The sequence below is a fragment of the Phaenicophaeus curvirostris genome, chromosome 1 (genome assembly GCF_032191515.1).
Source record: "Phaenicophaeus curvirostris isolate KB17595 chromosome 1, BPBGC_Pcur_1.0, whole genome shotgun sequence".
NCBI classification, from domain to species: Eukaryota; Metazoa; Chordata; class Aves; order Cuculiformes; family Cuculidae; genus Phaenicophaeus; species Phaenicophaeus curvirostris.
In genome coordinates, this window is record NC_091392.1 from 178,548,074 (window position 1) to 178,567,483 (window position 19,410).

The 19,410-nt window shown below is 40.5% G+C and overlaps 1 protein-coding gene across 1 annotated transcript; it reads right to left on the reverse strand.

The window, feature by feature from the left end:
• Nucleotides 1–1,828: 1,828 nt before the first annotated feature.
• On the reverse strand, nt 1,829–19,175 carry CPB2 (carboxypeptidase B2). The gene is made up of 11 exons (XM_069881172.1): nt 19,039–19,175; nt 15,978–16,053; nt 13,293–13,417; nt 13,097–13,205; nt 12,484–12,585; nt 11,872–11,976; nt 8,393–8,509; nt 7,342–7,432; nt 4,107–4,309; nt 2,217–2,301; nt 1,829–2,089 (listed from the first exon to the last, which is right to left on the reverse strand). Exons 1-11 carry the CDS (start codon nt 19,113–19,115, stop codon nt 1,905–1,907), a joined length of 1,275 nt encoding a protein of 424 aa, XP_069737273.1. The 5' UTR covers nt 19,116–19,175; the 3' UTR covers nt 1,829–1,904.
• Between the last annotated feature and the right edge of the window lie 235 nt (nt 19,176–19,410).

Below are 19,410 nucleotides of genomic sequence, written 5' to 3' on the forward strand. Positions count from 1 at the left end.
ACAGGAGTTTAGCTTGTTTACTAGTTGAAACAAGGAACAAACGAAGCAACCTTCCAGTAACTGAGGGGACTACAAGAAAGGTGTGGAGGGACTGTTTACAATGGCTTGTTGTTGTAGGATGAGGGGTAATGGGTATAAAATGGAGAGGGTCAGATATAGACTAGACATAAGAATGAAATTCTTCACCATGAGAGTGGTGAGGTACTGGCACAGGTTGCCCAGGGTTGTTGTGGCTGCCCCATCCCTGGAAGTGTTCAAGGCCAGACTGGATGGGGCCTTGGGCAGCCTGATCTGGTGGGAGGTGTTCGTTCCCATGGCAGGGTGGTCAGAACTGGGTGATCTTTAAGGTCCCTTCCAATCCAAACTATTCTATGATTCTATGAATACAAAAGGGACACTACTCAGCTTAGTGTCATCTGCAAACTTGCCGAGGATGCACTCAATCTCACTGTCAATATCGTTGATGAAGATATTAAACAGCACTGATCCCAGTACAGACCCATGAGGGACACCACTTGTTATGGGTCTCCATGTGGACACTGAGCCGTTGACCGCTACTCTCTGAATATGACTATCCAACCCATTTCTTATCCACCTAACTGTCCACCCATCAAATCTGTATCTCTCCAATTTAGAGAAAAGGGTATTGTGGGGGACCATGTCAAAGTATTTACAGATGTCTAGATAGATCACATTCATTGATTTTCCTGTATGCACTACTTCAGTTACCCCATCACAGAAAGACACTGAGTTGGTCATGCAGGACTTGCCCCCTGGTGAAGCTGTGCTGGCTGCCTCGAATCACCTCGCCGTCCTCCATGTGCTTTAGCATAGCTTCTAAGAGGATCTGTTCCATGATCTTCCCAGGCACAGGTGAGGCTGACAGGCTGGTAGTTCTCAGGGTTGTCTTTTCTACCCTTTTTAAAAATGGGGACAATGTTACCCTTCTTGAAGTCACCAGAGACTTCTCTTGAATTGTTATCAGGTGCTGCCCAAACCCATGTGCAGGACCTTGCACATGGCTTTATTGAACCTCACGAGTTTCACATCGGCCAAGTCTTTATTTCTGCCAAGATCCCTCTGGATGGCATCTGTCTCCTCCAGATAGAGTTTCTTTCTGGATCTCATCTTCAGCACCATTTTCACATTTCCTGAGCGTGGCAGCATGATGACAGCTTGTCTTTAGACTTATGTTGGTCCTGACCAGGAGATGACTGTACGTGGAGGAGCTGGTGATCCAGGTGAACCTGAGTAGACCCAGGCTGGTCCCACACTGTGCTGCATGTGCAGCCTGGCCTTTGGGCCTATGTTCTTCTGCACAAACCCCTTGCTGCTGGATAAATAAACTTTGCCAGCTAATTGTAGTGGAGGAGCCTGCGGGCAGCTTCCACTTGGTATTGGTGATTTGGCCACCCATGTGTCCTTGCCTTTATTTAAATGTGCACCAAGAATTTCTTATGTGAACATCCTTTCTTTTTGACAGTGGAAAGGATGAAAAAAGTGGTTCTTCTACAAGAAAACTCTATAGTAGCTCAAATGACTGAAATCAGGAAATCTCTTCTACGGATGGGGTCTGACCAGCATGCTGTATGTCAATCAGAGGCCCATTCAATGCTACATCACCCCGTGTTCCCACCATCTAGAGAGACATAAGTTTATCTATGCTATTTTCCCCTTATATTGTGCACTATATATATAAATATGTAATGGACTGGACTACTGTTGTAGGTGTAGGTATAGGTATACAAGTATGGTTGAAAAGACTAATCTAAAATGAAGTATAGGGAGTGCAGTCATTATGGTTTTTTTTCCTATATATCAAAAATTGTAGTAAAGCAGCAAGGTTTTTTATTATTGTTTGAGCTAAGTAAATGCAGTTATGCTGGGATAAATTATGCTTAACATCACAGATTTTGAAGAACATGTTGAGCTATCTCTTTGACTGCAGAAAGTGCTTCTATGCAAGTTGGTTTAATTTCTTGAGGAGGAAGCAAAAATCCATAAGTTCCCGTGTCCCGAAGCTCAATGGTAAAAGAATATTTAATGCCAAGATCATAAGCCCAGTCATCTGACCCTCCAGGAGCTAAATCTGCGTGAGGAATGGAAAATAGATAACAGTTACCTAAAACCAGAGCTCCAGTTTTCTGTTCAAAAGCTGTCTTCTGATGCTAGCAAAGACATGCTATCATGCCTGTTGTAGTAAAAATCATACTTACAAATTGTTTGTGCACCAGGACCAGGTCTATAGGTTTTCCTTGTTGTCCTCTTTATAGCTTTAGCTGCTTTCTTTGCCAGACTTTCCTGAAAGTAAATAAAGCATTATTAGCTTTATAGCCTTGTGATAGTAGTTAATATTTATGCAGTTATGAATTATTTACATTGTGCTCTGGATCTTGCACTAGTTAAATACTTTTCTTAAAAGCTCTAGAAAAGCCACAGAATGTGGTTAAAGTTCTCTGTGATCATGCTATAGATTGCATTTCTGCTAGATAAAAAATATAGATGGGACACTACCACCCACTTCAGGCACCAAACTGTCATCAAACCATTTGTTCATGTTCATGTCATATTTTTCATTTTCTGCTGCAATATTTGTCATTCTTGATTCATGTGGTATTGACAAAAACAGTAGAAAAAGATTCTCATTGAGCAAATTCTGCTCTTAAGGCATGATGAAGACTTAAATGCCCAGAATCAGCACATGTCTTTCTGCTTTACAAGGAGGGAGTAAAAAATGCATTACTAGTGTTTACTTACAACTACATATTTTTTTCATGCAGTTTCAGTGAATTAAACAGTTACCAAGACAGCATAAGAATATATGTTGCTTGGGATTAGTTTGTTCCTTAATGACATTACTGAATTTTTTTCATTTCCTCTTCAGAGGAAATCGGTAACTGGCACTAGTTACCACTAAAAATACATTGAGCTGCCTGGCATTTTGTCTAACAAAATAGGATGCTTCTAATGCATTAATTGTGCACTTTTTGCTGTTCTCTTATCTGTGCATTTTTTTTAATATAATAGTGCTTTTAAAATATGGATTTTTTAAAAATAAAATGTTATGTGACATAGGAGATGCTTCAGTTTAAAAAGCAATCAAATTGACAGCAGTATGTGCGAATGCCAGTCCCTCATCTTTATAAGCTCTCTTACTCCCTGTCTTTATGTTATGTAACATGAAATTACTTGCCCACCTCAGACACGATCTGTCTTCCCATATGACAAATCCCAAAGCCTGCAAACCTGCTATCTGATCGTGTTTACATGATTTCTGCTCCTTTCTTACTGCTAGGCAGGAACCCTTGCTGCAAATAAAAGAGTTCATTGCCTCAACACTTGGAGCCTAGAAAACAGCAGAAGTGGGAACAAGAAAGGGAATTCTTTGTTCTAGGGGATAATGTCTTTACATAAGAAAAGTATTACTAAGCTGGTCATGAACTCTTATTGCTTAGTTACTCTCCTATTTTAGTCTAGATATCCTTTCCAGATACAGACAAACCCAGAGTTTTCTGGTCAGTGGGAAAAAGCAGCAGCTACTTTTTCTATTTTGAACTCTGCCTGTCTTCTAGGAGAGCTTTTACCATGTGATCTGGTGGCTCAAGCACGTAAAATTCTACTTAAGCAGGATAGGTTTTCCATCCTACCATTAGGACCATTTTAAATAGGTATACCTTGTAAAACACACTAACAGAAATAGTAAGTGTCCTCCAGAATATCTCATTGCTCAGGTATGTGGAGGGTATTTTTTGATTACGTACCCAAGCAGTTTCAGAGTTTGTGTAAACCATACAGCATAATCAGGAATTTGCACAAACATCTGTTCAAGGTGTCCGAAAAAACAATACTCTTGTTCTTTTAGAAACAGCTTAGAAGTATCAGAGTTAATGATGTGCTATCAATCTGGAATAACTGTTTTCAGTTTACATAGTCTTCAGAAGATGTTTGCTGAGCTCGACTTCTTTAAGTTCTTAAGAACATCAATAGAAATCTAGTTTCCTAATTCTTGGACTTCAGAGCACTGTGACTTCCTCATTACAAGCCTAAGCAAGTAGGGTAAGAACTTCTGAAATAAATGTGAAACTTGAGGAGATGGGAAGGCTTACCAGCTCATCATGGTCTTTGCTTTTGTCTGTAGTGTAAGAATATGGAAACAATACCAGCTGGGAGTAAGAGTGCATGGTTATGTAGGCTTTAATGATGTCTTTGTGATCTCTGATAAAGCGAGCCACTGCTTTCACTTCAGGCTCAGACTCTGGGTATGGTCCACAGTATGTCTCATGACACTCATAGGAAGATGCTCCTTTCCCTGTAATAAAGAGCACACAGCATTACTCCCTAACTTCTTCCCTCCTGCATTTCTGCTCATCTAATGCAAGAACAGACTATGATGCTAATGGATAGGAAATCATGGATTCTGCCATGCTATGGAAAAAAACTTACATGCTTGCAGAAATCAGTGTGAGCCTACTAGAACTTCTCACCTACTATTCTCTTGAAAAAAATTGGAGAAGGTGAAGAAAAAAAAATATTCAAAGACTGGATTAAAAAGTCTTAGTGGAGAGGATGAGCATGCTCCATTTTAATTCATCAAGAACAAGATTGTGAGATCCCTTCTTAAAATCTTTAAGTACTACAGGGAAAAGGCAATTCTAAGTAATTATTTAATCTCAAGAGAAAGCAAACTGCCGATTGGAAGCTGGAGAAACAAAAATCAAAATTAAAGTTTCTAAGGATGAGGAAAACTAGTCAGAACTGGAACAAGTTACCAAGGAGACAAATAGGATTCACCATTTTTGCTATCTTTGGAATAAGACCAAATAGAATCATAGAATCACCAGGTTGGAAAAGACCCACTGGATCATCAAGTCCAACCATTTCTATCAAACACTAAACCATGCCCCTCAGCATCTTGTCCATCCGTCCCTTAAACACCTCCAGGGAAGGTGACTCAACCACCTCCCTGGGCAGCCTGTTCCAGTGCCCAATGACCCTTTCCATGAAAAATTTTTCTTAATGTCCAGCCTGAACCTCCCCTGGTGGAGCTTGAGGCCATTCCTTCTTGTCCTGTTCCCTGTCACTTGGGAGAAGAGGCCAGCACCCTCCTCTCCACAACCTCCTTTCAGGTAGTTGTAGAGAGCAATGAGGTCTCCCCTCAGCCTCCTCTTCTCCAGGCTAAAGAAGTAACATGGGGAAGAGAGCAGGCTGTGGGGGAGAAGTATGGACAGAGACACTGAGTTTGGGAGATGCAGGCTGGGAGGTCAGAAACAAGGGTACTGGAGCAGAGAGGGCTGTGGTACGTTTTATGTTCTGGGATCTATGTATAATTCTTAATGTTGCTAAATTAAGGGGGATCTCACAGGCGGTCCATGAAAATACGTGTATGTGAAAATACAAACAATTCCTGGCGTCTATGTGAAATCATGCAAAAGCAGCAAAATGAGAATGTTAAGTTCTATGCCTTAGTGTTTTCCATTGAAGTGAGCAACTGACGGTGAAGGATCTGTTTGCTGGCAGTCTTGAGTTAATATTCTGTCAGCTTTCCTAAGTCCTTGGTCATACTGAGAACAACCAGCAAAGGAAACAATATGGAAAACATGGGTAAGGTGGGTTCCAGTCAAATTTAGTTCCACAGAGAGTGTTGATTTTAGTAGAGTAATTTTGCTCTGTATTTGTATAAAAAGCATAATGTATCAGTACATTTAGTATGCTTTGCTTTTAATGTAAAAACATGAAGGCTTTGTACCTGTTCAAACAGTTTATCTGAGCATCTGAAGAGGAAGAGCAGATGAATGCGTCATTATAGCTCTGATTAAATGAATAATTATAAATCCTGGTATTCTGTGGTGTATTCACAAGCAAATCCAAAGCCAATGGAAGTCTGAGCATTTAGCAGCCCTGGCAAGAACTCTTCTCTGTTTAAAAGTGAGTAGAGATTAAATTGCAGGTTCCCATTGAATTGTGGTCATTGCCCATGAACACAAACGTGTTATTGTATTCAACTGACACAGTTAATAACAATTACAACATTATTATAACATGGTAAAACTCCAGCTTGGTTCTTCTGAGCATCCTGTTGAACTCTTGGTGTTTTGCACAGCTACAGCAATAATGGAAATTCTCCAGTTAATAGATCAAATCTGTTCAACCATTGCCATCAACTGATAAGCAAAGATGTATCTGATGCGCTTAGATTGATGTGGAGGTTTTTCTCTCCAAAGACCCTGCAAGGTGCCGAGGCTTCTCTCTTCTATGTTTTCAAGCATATCAAAGAGAGGAACATAGGATGGCTGAAAACAGCATGAATATTTCCCTGTTTACTAAAGAAGGATGTTCTGCTTTTTCCCTGTTAGGAAGGTGTACATTTTGTCCAAAGACTTTTTTAGGGAAGAAGCACTTTCTAATCCACTTGTATTCTTCTGCTCTTTGTAGAGTAAAATAACTTCTCTGCTTCAGGAGTTGTTCACTACCAAAAGTGTGTGACAAGTAAAGTGGAATATATTGTATAACTTTTCCCTGAAACTAATATCTGTATCATGTTTTTTCTTCAGATTTCTCCAACTTCTGTTCTATGACATATTTATACTGAATATTACTTTTAAATCTATGTATTTGCTCCCCAGCTTTATAACTTTTGTGCCTGAAACAATGTATTCCTCATAAAATCACCATGGATAGTAAATAAACATCTTTATTCCCAGTTTAGCACTAGACTAAAATAACTGAAAGCCATACCAGACATTTGTGTTAGTACTGAGTGAAGCCAGATCTGATCTATAGGGTAAATTTTAAGACAGCTTTTCTGCAGACTGTTGAAAACCTGTCAGGTACTGAAGTGTCTGTAGGTAAATAAATGTGGTACAGCCTTGACAACAAGCACTGAGAGCCAAGAAATCCTAGTCAGCCAGGCATTACTGATGGATGACTGGGTGATCAGTTCATATGATGCAGTGAAGCATCTACTCAACTGGGCTATGCAACAAACATCAGGTGAAATTGCAAGTGCTCCTCTTCCCTCTTTCCTCCTTCTCCCCACAGACTGCACCTAATGTGCTATGGTGTGAGGCAAGGGACTGTATCTGGATCCTGGTCCCCATTGGTCTTGTCATCATTCTGGGAAGCGGTTGGTCCCTGGTGTCGTGTCTGGAGAGGAAAAATTCCGGGTCCCAAAAAAAAAAAGTGCTTCAGTTCAGAGAGTTGTTCACTGCTTCATGGAAGTTATTCAGCTGCATTTCTCTTTATATCATTTCATGAAATGGTATAAGAAAATGTTTTCAAAATTAAGAATTTTAAAGGCTACAATTGAGGCAGGAGTACAATAAGAAGGAAATGATGTCATACCACACCAGTGTGCATCAAAATTCCTGTTCATATCAGTACCGATGCACTTGCTGTTGCCATGCGATGAACGGCTCTTTCTCCACAGCCGGTTCTATGAACAGTGACACAAGAACCACGTTTAGGGAAAAAGATCAGAGAAACGATGGCACTATTTCAGTTATTAGTTAAATTTGACTTCCAGATTTTGCTTCTACAGGTCATGTGCCAATGAAGAGGCAAAAGACCAAGAAAGATTATATAACCATAATCTGATTGCCAGTGAGGCTGGATGGTGAAAGGAAATGTTGGGTCGGATAAGAGGTGGTCACCTGTGGTTTGATTTCAATGGTTTTGCTTTGTGGAAGGAGAGGAGAGTACAAGCTGTTTGGCCAGGTATGTGAATTTGGGGAGTTTTAAGGCCAGCCGTTGTGTAGCCATTGCTGACAGCACATGAGAAGTTGGAAATTTGGTATGGAGCTGCTGAGATATATGTGTATAACATTCCCAACATGGGCTGAAGATCAAATGAGTAAGAGTAGAGAAGACTTATTTTAAAAAAAAAAGACCATGATGGAAAGATCTAAAAATCAAAGAACAACTCAGAATTTCCAACCAATAAATAAAATCCTGGACAAAAGATATTTTTTGTACCTTCATTTAACTAAAACAAAAAGTATGCAGGGAACAGGGCTACTTGCAGGAGGAAGAAGTGAATTATTGGCTGTGGTCTATCTGATGGAGCACACTGTTCAACTTGTAAACTTCCTGCTGAAGGCTGACACAAGTGTTCCCTGACATCTGGAAGTATTACTATCCCAGTGTGAGATTCTATCATTTCCAAATGTATTTCCAGCAGCTTGGAAGACACAAAGGTACTGTCAGTCAAATACCAATTAGTTGCAATATTTAGTGTGGTGTAAATAGGGCAGAAGATGCAGAAATTCCAAGCAGAGATCAAGAGTTTGGGGTATGCAGTTACGGGATGGAAATGACACCCTAAACATGCGAACTGGTAGTTCCCATAAACAGCATATCAGTACATTGTACAGCCTGTAAAAAAACCTCTACATACAGAGGAGTGAGTCCACGTGTACTCATAGCCATCCACATTAATCACAGGCATGACATAGAAATTGAAGTGTTCCAGAAGTGTTGTCATGGTTTGATCTCTCTCACGCACTTGGATTGCCTATAAAGCACAGGAGAAACTTATTAAAAGCATTTGTAGTAATGGTTTTCTTACCTTCCTAGAAAGACATCTGATGGTATATGTAAAATAATTGTGCAATTATCAGACCAGTCTACCTCCTGGTAGATGTGCATCACATCACAGGAACTGCTAAATAGTAAGGAAGCTCTTTGGTTAGAAGTGCCAGGGAGAGGCTTGGAATCAAAATCATACAGTCAATTAGATACACTGCAGGCCTTTAATGTTAACAGGTGGTCATGAGATACAGTTGAATGCTATTAATAGGAAGATTTGAGCTTTTGCTGCTTGTATAAATGAAAAGAACCCTCCCTCCCACCCAAAACACCAGAAAAAAGTAGCATAAAATAAAGTAAACCTAAAAAATAACAAGTATCATTTCAACTGGCTGTAGCCAGTGACAGCTCATAAGGAGTTTGAAGTTCAGTATGAAGCTCCTGAGATAACATAACATGATTTCTTCTGGTTGCATGGTGAGTTCACTTGTATGCACGGAACCAGTAAGATCTACGTTGCTAATTTTGCCTCACAGCCTGTTTTGAAGGCTTTAGTAATGCCTAACCTGGTTGTCAATCCGTTTCACAGGGATAAATTTTAACCTAGATAAGTGGCTTTGTTAGTATTATAATAGACTAAGCCCTTAATCATATACATTTTTTTTCCTTTATGGTTTACTTAAAACACCTTCTTTCATTTTAAATCCTTTCTAGTTTTCCTCAGGCAATGGACTTTCTCTGACTAAATGAGAAATGTCAATCTTTCTACAATCTTAACAGCAAAAATAAATGATAGTGAACCCATTATAAAGAATGCCTAGGATTTGCTAGAGAGATAGTGATTTTAATGTGTGTGTGCAGATGCGTGTTAATGTCAGATTTTAAAATGTTACTTCATGAAGTGATACAGAAATAAAAATCAAATTTAAAACACGTAGATTAGACCAGGGGGATGAAGAACTTAAATGTTCAGCTTGGTACTTTTGAGAAATGCTGTAGGGACATGTCACTGGGAAAGTGAATAGCACAGCTGGTAATTATTTGGAGCAGCATAAAAAGGGCAAATGCATTTCTTTCCGAGGGAACCTTGAAGGCTGGGATTATCAATGGGTCACAGAGTACAGTCAGCTGTGCCTGTCCCTGACTCCTGCAATCTCCTTTCAAATGTTACAGTTATTGATGTTTTATAGTTGTGAGTGAAAACAGAAGTAAACACATTTCAGTCGATCTGCTGGAGGGTTGGGAGGCTCTGCAAAGGGATCTGAACAGGCTGGACCGCTGGGCAGAGTCCAATGGCATGAGGTTTAACAAGGCCAAATGCCGGGTCCTGCACTTGGGGCACAACAACCCTGTGCAGTGCTACAGACTGGGAGAAGTCTGTCTAGAAAGCTGCCTGGAGGAGAGGGACCTGGGGGTGTTGGTTGACAGCCGACTGAACATGAGCCAGCAGTGCGCCCAGGTGGCCAAGAAGGCCAATGGCATCTTGGCTTGTATCAGAAACGGCGTGACCAGCAGGTCCAGGGAGGTTATCCTCCCTCTGTACTTGGCACTGGTGAGACCGCTCCTCGAATACTGTGTTCAGTTCTGGGCCCCTCACCACAAGAAGGATGTTGAGGCTCTGGAGCGAGTCCAGAGAAGAGCAACAAAGCTGGTGAAAGGGCTGGAGAACAGGCCTTATGAGGAGCGGCTGAGAGAGCTGGGGTTGTTTAGCCTGGAGAAGAGGAGGCTGAGGGGAGACCTCATTGCTCTCTACAACTACCTGAAAGGAGGTTGTAGAGAGGAGGGTGCTGGCCTCTTCTCCCAAGTGACAGGGGACAGGACAAGAGGGAATGGCCTCAAGCTCTGCCAGGGGAGGTTTAGGCTAGACGTTAGGAAAAAATTCTTTACAGAAAGGGTCATTGGGCACTGGAACAGGCTGCCCAGGGAGGTGGTTGAGTCACCTTCCCTGGAGGTGTTTAAGGCACGGGTGGACGAGGTGCTGAGGGATATGGTTTAGTGTTTGGTAGGAATGGTTGGACTCGGTGATCCGGTGGGTCTCTTCCAACCTGGTTATTCTGTGATTCTGTGATTCTTATTATTATCATCATCATTTAGCTCCATCACAACCAAACCATACTTTGTGTTTCAAGGACTCATCTATGTTGTTTCTCTGGCTACAGTCCTGCTGATTGTGAAGTCCCAGTCTCATTTAGCTTGTTTTTACTGTGAACTTCACTTTTGTGAAAAAGTATCAATAAATAATATCTCAGGACATTAACTGAGCAAGCTGGGCAACCTCATCTGCCTTAGGAGCCTTTTCTTGGTCAATACCAAGAATTGAGGCAGCAGCTCAGCATGATGAGTTGAGCAGAGATGTCTTAAATTCCCAAAGACCAAGGCAACATATATTAAGATCTGGGTGAACACCATGAATGTTCTATCTTTGGTGTACCTTTGTTCACTATCAAGAGCAGTGTAGATACTAAAAATATTAAAAATAAGATGTGAACATCAGCCTCGGGCTGCATATCAAGACTGGTTGAGCTAAGCCCGTACTACAGTCCCATCTCATCAGTGATTTACTAGTTTCCATAGACTGGTACTATGCATGTGGCTGGCAGTTGCTTGTCATGTTCTGGAGGTCTGAAATTAGAGTATCTCTAGTAGGGATGGTGGCTTATGCGGCCTTATTCTCTGAATTAGGCAAATCCAGAAGAAGGCAGGAGTACAAACAGAAAACACAGAAGCAGGAGGCAAAGGAGTGGTAGCCGTAGACACAGCAGCAGGTGACACATCATGGCAAGTGCTAAGTAGAGACTGCTGGTGTACATGCTGGTGCGGAGCTATGCCATGTCTGTGGGGTGCCTATTGCCCTAGGTAGGCACACAGAGCTTGAGCTCACTCTGGTTTACTGCAGGCACTGTCAGCTGGAATAGTATAAGCATGACCCATCATCTGCTGCATGACCTAGAGCCAAGATCATTTCTTGAATCTATGTGACAGTATAAACATAGCCTTAGTAGATTACCAAGTACTTGCTTTTTCTAGCATGGCCTCCATCCCTGACCATTCATAGCTGTAAAAGTCACTTGAATTTGCTGCAAATACTTTGAAAAGTTGCTTTCATGCTCAAGAATACATCTGAGCTCTTTTGCATTTGATCCATATGACTTTCTCTTCCACTCTCATACCTCCATTGACTGACACACAAACTCACCACTACATATGCAGCTCAGACCTATGCTTCATTTATTCGTGCTGTGAAAGTTAATGGATTAAGTCATTATGGAGCTTAGAGTGCAATTGAACAGAGAAGGTAGATGGCATCAAGATGCTTTGCTTTGCTTTGCTTAGATGTGATCTACTCACGTGTCCTATGAACCACAGGCAAAAAGCAGGAGAAATCCATTCTCTAGCGTGGATGCCACAATCAATCCATATGGCACTTTTGGATCTTTCCTGGCTTTTAGAAAGCTGACAAAAGAGAAATTGTATTAAAATGTCCCTGTTTTAATGCATGCCACATAAAAGCAGAAGTGATAAGGGCAACCAAGACAAAAGAAGAAGCATTTGACTTGTAGGGAGAGCTTAGACTGTTCCTGGGCTAGGATACTGCTTTCAGTTATATTCACATGCAGGCAGAGAGCCCTATTCAGACTACCACCACCAAGCTCCTAACATAGACACCAAGACTGCAGCAAAACCTGGGGACAAGAGAGTAGATCACCAAGTACACAGTGCAACAGACTAAATTGGTTTCATAGCCAACAGTGGAGGGTATCCACCATGCGAGTATTTCATGCCTAATATGGTAAAATGCCTTTACAAAGGTAATGCACCTTACTAGAAGAACTTAAGAGACTTCTGAAAAGCCACAAAAAATATGTGTAGAAGTATAGATGTGAGAAAGTGTTATGGCCAAATCCCATCACCTGCTTACATTAGTACTTGGAAAGTTTTTGCAGTAAGTCACAGCTGTACCTTCAGAATATAAAGTGGTCGTTTTTCATATGATGATCCAATATATATTTTCTGGAGGAGATCAGAATGGCCTTTCACTACTTCTTCCATCCAATGATATATCTGCAAGGATGAAGTTAGTAAACAGATCTTCTCCTGTTTGTTTTCCTTCATCCTTGAAAAATGGTCTAGACTTAAATCCTGCCTTTTTAGCTGATGGGAAAGAAAAACTAGCAATTCAGCACACTTACGCCTTCCCTGACTGTCATTTCTCTTAAAACAAACAGTAAGATACAGTCACAACTCAGTCCAAGTATAGACCTGCCATTCCTCTCTAGTTCTATCTAGTTAAGTTGTTATTAATGTTGTGTTTTAAACACATATATGTTGTTCTGCAACCTCATTTTGCTTCTGTATTGACTGCATTTGAATGGCAGTTTGATGCAGTGCATGTGTGAGAGATTTTGTCTGGTACTTCTTTCTTTCTCTATTACAGTAAATATAACTCTCGGTGGCTGAGCAACACAACGATAATTACTTACCTGTTGATGATTTCTTGCCCTATCTCCATTCTCAACCATGAGACAAATTTCACCCCTTGAATCTACAGAGAGTTGTTACAAAAATGTCTTACTTCTTTCATCGAATGGTAGTTTTCATAATATGATGATGAGCTGCGTGGATTGACTGTGTCATTGACAGTCTGTTTTTCAATAAGTCCTTGAACATCTCCTATTAAGACTCTGAAAAAGAGAGAGCAAAACCTCCTGTTAAATAAATGACAAACAACTTCACGGAAACTTTCATGGCAACAAATAAAACCCACATACCTGTGTTGGACAGACAGTCGCCATAACTGAGATTTTATGCTATTTACGCTGGATGCCCTGACATAGAAGTGGACTTCTTCATCCTTCTTGATGTTTTCAACTACAACAGGTTGCCAGAGAATGACCTGCAAAGTTTCCAAAAACATTTTCTTGTTTTGACTGAGGAAAGAAAAATATTCTTACTGACATTTAATAAGTAATTTGAAAATGATCAAGGCATATGTTTTCAATTTAAGGCACTACTCAAGCAGTTTAATACTCCCTGTGTTATGTTATAACATTCTACTGCTGCTGGAAATGAAATGTGTGTATTTAAGAATTGTTTATAGTGACTTCTGCACATAAATTCGTAAATCAGGAACAAAGACAGGAACATAACCTTTTCTGAGATAGTATAATGCATACATTTAGCTGGTTATTATGTTACATGTTTTCAAGCTTGCTGAGAGTTATTTTCCCTGAGGGTATTTGGAGAATTAATGAAGATCATACCAGTCTTTGTAGTTATTGTATTCACTGATTACTTTGATCAGGGAGGAAATAAATGTCAGAAGGGGTCTGAATATAAGTCAAGTCGAAGTAGCAATATAGAGATTAGAAGTGGGAGGAAAACAAGAAAATAAGATCATTCTTGGTAAAATTAGATCTTTTACAATAATAAAATCAGAAGCCAACATATTCAATAAAACACTGAAATTTCAGAAGCAATACTGCCAGAAGATCTAGGACTGACAGTGAACAGAAAATTAGCCATGAATTTACAAAGTGAAACAGGTCAACATAATTCCTGGATATATTTTTGAAGAGGTACAGGGTAGAGTCAATAGGAATTATTTTTTTCCTTTCTGATGCAGTTGCACCAGGAATATTATATTCAACTTAGGGCACCATGTTTCCAGGCGTGTATCAGCTGTTTACCTCACTATTTCTCAGAGAGAACATGTCTGCAAATTTATACAAAAAACTCTTCCATGCTTTTAATCAAGACTTTGGAACAATAAATGGTAAAACATTTTGTTCCTGGGTATGTTACTGCAAGGTGCTATACAAATGGCTGAGCTAGTCTCAGTGTAGCCATTGCAGATGTTATTGGCAAGATAATGACAGCAGCTCATCGCTTAGACTTGTTTGCAGAAGCCATCCAAGAAGCAAGCTGGATGCTTAGCTCCCCAGCATCGATTTCCCTGATGACCTGGCTAGCATGCCAGTTCAGATCCTTTAGCGTAGAGATTCTTTGAATGGAAAGCAAGGAAAGCTAAAGAACTCTGGATTGACACAGTTCACGTGTCAGAGGAGCAATGAATGGGGGTGAATGGGAAACTTGGATAATGCATATGATTATTGGTCTCTCTGCCTATCACCAGCAATGGTTAGTATGGCCCTAGGGACAGCTACAAAAGGCTGTAACAGGTGCTCCTGTGTCTGGGTCTTCTGATGGATGCTTCACGCACTGTGTGTGTGTGGTGTAAGAACAAAACATTTCCTCTCTGAGGATTTTGCTTTCCAGCTTTTGCAGGAGTACCACCTATAATTAGCCAGATAATTCTTCTTCTAAGATGCTAGTTTTCAGTTGTTTCTCTTTTTTTGATGGATTGTAGCCATCAAAACTTGTTGGAAGGTACTGTTTAAGTCTTCCTTTTTCCCTTCCCTTTCTGTTCCCCTTTCCTTCTTCCATTCCCTTTCCATTTTCTTCCTATAATTTGCACAATTTATAGCTACAGGGGAAAAAAATGGGTAGTTTATAACCCTTGAAAAATGTTCAGTTTATATATTCGTATAAGTGACTCTGTAGAAACCACCACATGCTCTCTCTGCACTGAATCTGTTGCAGTTGTTCTTCATAGCTTCTTGGGGCCCCTGAAGAATGACACTGGTGATGGAAGAGGGAAGACTTATTTTGGTACAGCAAAGGAGATGGATATGTGAGCTGGCATGTGGAGGTAGAAAACAGCACAGAAGCTTATCAAAGTTTGTATGAACTGGAGCAAAGGATCAGAAGATACTAGAAAGGAGAGCAGAAGACAAGTAGGATTTCAGGGTGGACATAAAATGTATAGGAGCCAAGAAAGACAGAGAAAGACTGGGTGCAGGCACTGTTAAAAGCTCTCAGTCATCTGAGATGCATCCTCAGTCATCTGGTAATCTATGTTGAGGTAATGGTTACACCTTGAAAAATGCCTTTGAAAAGGAAGAGATGCTTCATTACACTTAAATACTCTCTGCTTTAATGCTAGATAAAAGTAACTTTTTTTAAAAAAAAAAGTATTGCTTAGGAGATTTTTATCTTCTAAATGCTGATTTAATAAAAATACCACAAAGATACAGTCCTCATTTTCAATGCTGTGCAAGTCACATAAGTCAAGACTGCATTGGTCTACAGTGCTGTGGTTCTCTAGCAAAAGTGTTTCTACTTACTGTGTGTTGGTGCTTTGCCAGTTTTTCAGCGCCTCAGTATAGAAAATCAATTGGAAATATCTGAGCTCTGATAGAGCTCCCTTCTATGACATTGTGAAGCAGAGGTCTCCTCATATAATCAGAAGGGTCAAACAAATTAAAACCAAGCATTTGCTGAGTTGTTGTATTAGGACAAATGAATGGTGAATGGAAGTAAGCTAAAACTTTCTCTTAGGACACTTGAGGGAAGAATTTGGCCTAGAGATCAGAGAGACAGTGGTAACTGTTTACCTCAGTGGTGTTCAGTAAATCCTGAAGGCCTTCAACCTGTTCATCTGTTTGTGGGAGAGCCCACAAAACTTGATCTCTGAAAAACAAAGGTATTTAGATAAAAATAAGTACTTGGAACAAATTTAGGTCATGCAAAAGTAGAGAAGCAGGCTTGGCATTTCTCATCTTCCCTGGCTTGGTTGCCATGAACTCAAAGAATAGTGAAGATGCTGAGCTGTGTTCCATCCTCTTCTTCTGCCAATCAGAAGAATCCATGAAAGAGGCGTTGCAGCGATTTGGTTCAGTATCTGCTGGTGAACTCTGAGGCTGCTCCTGGGAGCTGGCACCAGCACAACAACTTCCAGCCTCAGGTAATCCAGCATGCAGCAGCACCAGTGGAAAACTAGCTTGGACCAGGCTCTCCTGTTCTCACGTGGGTTTCTCAGTCACTGTTCAGCAGAGACATGAACCACCCCAGCATCCTACAAAAAGCCAAACATGATGTTTTGTAGATGTTCATGGGCTGCTACCATCATTATTCCTACTCCAGTCTAGTGTGGGAGACGTTGGCTGGCCCGAGGGAGCGGAATGCAAGTTTGACATTGACCTTGAGCAGATACCCGTGTATCCATGAAGAGGCTGGAACGTCCCGAGAAGAGCTGAGTAAACAAGATAAAGGAGCTGCCAGACTGCAAGTAGAGAAAGCTTATTGAAGTTACAAGAGAGGAAAAATCATCTAATCATGAACTGTTGCTCCTTGGTTGCACCAACTATATATAGACACATAGTCTTAAAAAGATATAAAAGAGCTTGTAATAACAATAAAGGGAGTCTTTCCTCATAACTTTTGCATGTTGTGTCCATCCCAACAGCAACAGTCTAGTTTTCCTGATCTCCTCATTTCTGTCCCTCTGCCAGGTATAGTTTCTGGTCTATACCACCATGGTCTATACCACCATCCTCCCCCTCTTTGCCCAGTAACTTATGTTCCCCTTCTACATGAAATCCATGGTCTGGATACGCTGTACAAGATATGATGCTTCCCAACTACTCCATGCCTGACCCCACTACAGGATGCAGAAATGAAATTTACTTTCTGGAATGAGAAAAATACCGCTTTGCATTGCAGTCCAGCCCTGATCTTCAGTGCCCTGCAAGCCAGGTAGCTCAAAATGGCATTGAATAGATAATTAAAATAATTTGTGTGTGTAGAAGGAGGAGACTCAGGGGAATGACAGGTCCCTATTTGTTTTCTGGGCTGAGGTAGTTCTCAGCCCTCTAATCTTGTGCAGTTGGTGGCAGTGCATAAACCAAGGACGGTGGAAGTCCTGCCAGCCCTGTCTGCAAAGACTGTCCTGAAAAGAAAACAGGCAGGGCTCCCAAGGCTGCTGTTTTCAAGCTGCATAATGATTGTCACAGCTTGTGGTGATGGATTTCAAGCAGAGACCTGGCAGCATCTGGCAACCAGGTCTACTTTTGGGCTATTTTCGCCTCTACCATTATTTGACAGAGCATCAAAAACCCATCAGGGACAGGCAAGGTTGGCAGTTTGCCTATTTCTTTAGGCAAGTGCACTCAACAGCTTCTAGTTTGGGCTACTTTAAAAGTGAGTTTGTCTTCTCATATCTCTAGTATTTTCTCAGGAGAGACCAGAAAAGTGCCACTGCATCTGGTTTCACCCTATGATTCCCACAGCCTAAGAGTATTGTAGTGAGGAGGTTGGTGTGTACTTGTATCCCACCTTTTGTTGCATAAATATTTCAAATGAGTATGGTGTACTGGACAGGTGATAGGTAGCAGTGAATCTATAAATCTTGTTAAGCAAGCTGGTCCAAGTTCTTCCCTTCCATTTGTAGTTATGTTTACCACCGGGAGTATTAACAGATGAAATACTATAACCTTGCAAAGGGAAGATTTAATATATGATTGTTAAATCCTCCAAGTACTCAAATAAAAGTAAAAAGTCAGATACAATATATCACCTTTGAGACATTATTTTAGCCATTTTCATGACTGAGGCTGAGAGAGTTAGACACATGCTTTGCAGTGGGAAATGTCATATTGTTCTGTAAAGGTCAGATATTCAGTTTTTCATTCAAACATGAAATAAATGAACCTTCAGGTAGCACAGAGCTTCACCTAAAAACTTGTTTATCTGTCCCCTTGCTTTAACCCTCGCACCTCTGTAACAATCCACAACAAAATACAATTGCAACACAAACGGAGATGAATGATCCTGTTTTTAAGCCGTGAACTCAAAAGGTGCTCAGCTATCACGGGTCTGCCACTTCGTGGTGGGGAGTCACAGAGGGGCTGTGAGGCGTAATTCACTATTATTTGTGTAGATGTTTCAGACCTAGGAGCAGGCTGTGTTTAATCATGATTTCTGTAGGTTGTTCAGCTTGCTTAATATCACCAAGAGTGACTTATCCTTTTAGTTCTACCTGTTAAAACATTTTGGGTTTTTAAACCAGCTGTACATGCCTGTCTTCATCTCTGACATATGTTCTCATGTTTTAAGAAAGAACTTGGTTTCAGGGCATTTCTGAAGTTTATCGATAGGTTAACAATAAATCTGCTTCTGAAACGTTGTACAAATACCAAATGGTTATTCAAAAATGATTTATGACTGCAAAAACAATCGTAAAAGCTGCTTTAGAAAGAAAACAGATTGTTAGCACTTTCTGAAATGGTTTCTCTTTCTACCTCAAGAAGTAATTCGTTTAAGGTCTTGTTTTAAGGCAAATGAAGCGAATTATTTTTTCCCATTAAGTTTCAGAATGCCCTTTATTGGCATTCAAAAGCACTGAATGAACAGAATTGATTTGCACTTAGACGGAAAAGAATAGTTTTAACATGATTAAAAACATAGGATTTATGGGTGCAAAGAAGACTTAGAATAATTTTATTTCCTCCACCATCTATACATTAAATTGAGCCACATATCCAATTATAAGAGCAATAAATAAATGTCAGCCTTTGCCAAATGTTTTCTTAAGCAACTTGGAGTTGTTTGGCCTCAATACTTACCCTATACTGTTCATCACACAATAAAAGCCCAGTAGCACTATTAGGAATTTACCTTGGGAGAGCAAAGACATGCTTCTGTTGAATCCAGATAAACAGGGTAAAAAAGAGAAGGTAAAACTTCATTTTCATGGCATCCACAATGAAATCAGATGTAACTGGAAAGCCAAGGGTTCAGCACCCACAATATTGATTTTTAAAATATTATTTAAAGAGTGGTTAAAATTTAATACTCTTTCAACCCTAAGCTCCTGGTGGCTAAGTCAATATGACAGAGCTCCCTGGAGAGATCCTCCTCATATCGATGTCACTCATCCATGAAGGGACAGTGGAGAAAACAAGGAACAAGTTGCACATGATGCTTTCTTGCTGCTGAGAGCTGTTCATCTAGTTCAGGAGGGAGCACATCAACTAGGTCTCCATTTGA